Source organism: Belonocnema kinseyi, chromosome 2 (assembly GCF_010883055.1).
Source record: "Belonocnema kinseyi isolate 2016_QV_RU_SX_M_011 chromosome 2, B_treatae_v1, whole genome shotgun sequence".
Classification (NCBI taxonomy): Eukaryota; Metazoa; Arthropoda; class Insecta; order Hymenoptera; family Cynipidae; genus Belonocnema; species Belonocnema kinseyi.
In genome coordinates, this window is record NC_046658.1 from 21,405,973 (window position 1) to 21,410,190 (window position 4,218).

A 4,218-nucleotide genomic window follows, 5' to 3' on the forward strand; every position below is an offset into this window, starting at 1 on the left:
CTTCATTTTAATCTTCATCGTTGTTAGTTTCAACAGAATACTTAGTTTGCTCACTTTCTTCATCTTCCATGCCCTCATCTCCTGTCTCATCACCATTTTCATCTATTGTAAGTTCAAGAGGATCAACATCATTTGCAACCACCTCTACATTTTCCATACTTTCAAAACCAATTACCTGATCTCCTTTTTCCTCTGCATATTCATATTTTCCAGATTCAAGGGGATCCAAACCATCAAATTCAAGAGCACCCAAATCTTCTAACTCGCGACGATTCAAATCATTCAACCCGGCTTCTCCATTTTCCACGCTTTTAAAAATAATCGCCTCAGATCCTTTATTTTTTCCATCTTCACCTTTCTCAAGTTCAACATGATTCGTCTCATTTGTTCTGTTTATTTCGTCATTGGAATCATAATCTTCAATAAATTCTTCAGACTTTTTGCTTTTTCGCTTTTTTCAGGATTTATCTTCGTCTTTTCTTATAGATCTTTTTCTTTTTAGAGTCAAGTCTCGATTTAGATCAGAAATTTTGTGGTTTAGGTCAATGGTAATATATAGAAGTTCTCTATGAACTTCGGATGTATCCATTTATGAAATTTTGATCATCCATGATTTAGAAAAGTCTGTAAATTTTTGAGCGTTGATCTTTGGTTGGAACTGAATAGCATCATATGTATCTCGATCAATCCATACACCGTGGCATGCATGAATCTGTAACCAAGAACCATTTTATAACAGAATATCGAAAAATATATTCGTGAGATTGTTAAAAAATAGCTTAATTATCATACTTCATTTGTTGCAGGATTAGCTTCTCCAATTTGAAGTTTCTTTGATTTTTTCAAGGACCTATTCTCCATCTCTAATTGGATAATTTGTCGTCGATAATCCCGCAAAAGAGCATCTGTTTCTTCATTGAAGGTGTTCTCTTCATCATTATTATCATCGTTCTATTAAAAAACCAGGGGCCAGCAAGTACTAAAATCATATCTATATATGTAAAATTACACTAGTTTTGAGCAACTTATATCTTTATGTTTCATGTTACGAATCTTGGTTTTCAAAGATTTATTATGAAGTTCCAAATTACGGATTTGTTTTAAGTACTCCATTATAAGGCCACTTTCATCGTTTCCGTCTCTCGCCTTATTATATTGAAAGAGAGATAGACATAGAGGTATAAATAAGTAAACCTAAATGTTTAAAAATGTTTTTAAATCAAAAAGAATTTCAAGACACTTTAAAGAAATTCACAAGATTTTTATAAGTGTTCAAGAAAGTTTCAGTATTTTCAAGATATTTTAAAAACTAAATTTCAAGGAATTGATTCTAGAGTGGAGGCCATCAAACAAAATCCCGCAAAATCCCTTAAAATTACTTGAAATTCTTTTAAATCTTCTGTAAATAACTTAAACTCGTCTGAAATATTTCAAAATCCCTTGGAGTTCTTAAAATATCTTAAAATCTCTAAAAATAACCTTTTGATCTCTTTTCAACTCTTTTAAAATTCCCTTAAATCCCTCAAATGAATCAAAAACTCTTAGCATCCCTTGAAATTTTGTTAAATCCTTTAAAGTCGGTTTTTTCCATAGATTTCCTTAAAATCATTATAAATCTCTAGGAATCCTTTTATAATTTTTGAAATCTCATGAAATCTCTTGAAATCCCTTGAAATTTCTTAAAAACCCTTAAAATATTTTGCAATCCTATAAACTTTCTTTAAAATTCATTTTAATTTGATAAAATGTCTCAAAATTCTAGACAATGGCAGATAATTTTTCTAATAGTCAAAAAATTAAAATTTTGGATTTTGGGGACATTGGAAATTTTTTAAAAGTATTTTTATTCTAATAAATGTTAAAAAATCGTCAGACTAGCCGCCTGAAACTTCAACCCAATTTATATATATAGTATAGAATTAAAAGAATGAAAACTTCAATTATATTGCGATCTGATTTTAAATTCCCTATTTTTTAATTATGACCGGTTCATTTGCAGATCTTTCTCGATATCCCGGTAAAGTCGCCATCTTAGTTATTTAATTTATTTAAAAAATTAAGTACCCCCGAAAAAATTTCCTAACAATTCCAAGTTTTCCAAATTTTCCAGAGTGAGTAGACATTCTGAATATAGGTATTGAAAATTAATTTTGTACCTTTTGATGTTGATCCTATTCTTGGTTATCATTTAGATTCTTTGATTAATGCGCACACTTTGGTCTTATAATTAAAATAGACGACTTTCTTCTAGCTCTCTTTTTACTGTGATCTGTTGATTCTGAGGCATTGCAAGCATTCTGTTGAAAAAATAAATTTTGAAAAAAAAGTATAAAGAGGTAAAAAAATATTTAGAGGTAGAAAATATTGAATAGTTATCTATATTTGATAAAGTAACATTGTTAATATTTAAAAGAAAATTATACTTAATTGTGTTCACATTAATTTTTTACCTTTTCATTTTGTTCGCATTTTTGGATATCATTCCGATTATCCGATTTCTGCTCACTCTTTGGGCTTGCAATTCAAGCAGATGACTTGATTGTCGTTTTCATTGAAATGGGATCTGTTGGTTCTGAGGCATTGGAAGCAATCTGTTGAAAAAATAAATTTTGAATAAAAATATTAAAATATCACTCAGAGCTAGAAAATAGTAAATAATTATTAACATTTGTAGTATGTTTGAGTTATGTTTCTACTTACTGTTTTACTTTTAGTTATTTATTTAAAATGTATTTTACTTATATCAGTCTTATTTAAAAAAATTCAAACAAAACTAACTCACCTAACATCTTTTCCAATTCTTTAAAGTCTCTTTAAAATATCTTCAAATTCTATGAAATCTCATAAAATACCGAAAAATTCCGTGGTAAATTTATAGTAGTAAATAAATTAAAATGCTGTGTTTTGGGAACATTGTAAACTTTTGTTTGATATTTTTACTCACATAAATGTAAAAAAATCAGACTATACAACTGAAACTTTGAAAAATTCATATAGTGTAGATAATTATTAATTAAGAGAATTAATTTGGATTTTACTGCGATCAGAAGTAAACTTCTGATTTTTTAATTCCATTTTTGATCATTTCGCCACCATATAAACATTGAAAATTACAAAAGTAATGAAAGAAAAAAGTAAACTTAAATTAAAAATTAAAAATACTATTAACTAAAAACTAGAAAACTAATTGCCTCCTTTGAGTGGTTTGAAAATATTGAAAAAAATTAAAATTAATTGAAGTTCATACACATGCATTCGAAATAGATTGTTACTTTTCGTCTTAGAGAATAATTTTTTTTAAAAAAGAATGTCCAAAATAATAAGGAAATCCCTATTACAATTCGGAAGCAAATGAAAACCGACATATGATTCTTTGCAACTCAATAAAATAAGCAAATAAAGACTTTTATATTCCACTTTGAAAACAAAATACATTAGATAGTAAAAGTGTTGTTAGCTCGTTTGGGGGGGGGGGGGGGGGGGGGGGGGGGGTGCGCTATACGTTTTTCCGAACTCACTTGAAATTAAATGAAATGGGCACCACGTACTCGCAATAATATGCTAAATTTCTATATTTTACGCTTACGCACATATTATTACAATTATTAATAAGTAATAGAATAAGAAAGTGATATGCAATCATGAATAACTTACCTGCAGCTAGACTAACGGTTTCTGTATATTTTGTTGACCCTTTATAGCCACAAGCTATTCTGTATTTTGTGTTTTGTTGATTTGTTTTCTTGTAATGTAGAACAATGTCCGAGGACAGAATAGCTGTCAAGTCAGTTTATTGGAGACACTTTTTCGTAAATTTAAAGTATAGGAACATTTTAATTTTTTAATACACTAAAAATGTATTTAACCACACTTTAAAATTCAATAAAATTATACGTCGAAACACTTAATGCTAACCAGCGTGTAAGAGCATGACATCACATCCATGTGCCTGCATGAACGTCCGGGTGCTGGGTATGTTCCCGTATGCATTCAAGAGGCAAAAGGTAAAAACTAGTTAATTTTATGTATTTTGACCCGCTGAATCCAATGGTACCGGTTAATTTTACGAGAATTGGATAGGTTTTGTTTAAAACGCAATTGTTTAAACAAATAGGAAAAAAATGGTTTTTCTTTATGGGACAAATTTTTTTTTAGTAAATATGGACAATTCTAAGCATAAAAGTTCTCTTGCAACTTTTTTGTTAAATGCATATTTAC

The 4,218-nt window shown here is 29.1% G+C and overlaps 1 protein-coding gene across 1 annotated transcript; it reads right to left on the reverse strand.

Annotated features, from left to right (window-relative positions):
- Positions 1-589: 589 nt before the first annotated feature.
- Positions 590-2,030, reverse strand: LOC117182594. The gene is made up of 3 exons (XM_033375689.1): positions 1,986-2,030; positions 793-951; positions 590-712 (listed from the first exon to the last, which is right to left on the reverse strand). Exons 1-3 carry the CDS (start codon positions 2,028-2,030, stop codon positions 590-592), a joined length of 327 nt encoding a protein of 108 aa, XP_033231580.1.
- Between the last annotated feature and the right edge of the window lie 2,188 nt (positions 2,031-4,218).

Coding starts and splice junctions, on each gene's coding strand:
- LOC117182594 (XM_033375689.1), bottom strand. CDS start 2,030: ATGGCGACTTTACCGGGATATCGAGAAAGATCTGCAAATGAACCG. Junction 952..1,985: donor AAAGATCTGCAAATGAACCG/GTCATAATTAAA, acceptor GTTTTTTAATAG/AACGATGATAATAATGATGA. Junction 713..792: donor CTAATCCTGCAACAAATGAA/GTATGATAATTA, acceptor TCTTGGTTACAG/ATTCATGCATGCCACGGTGT.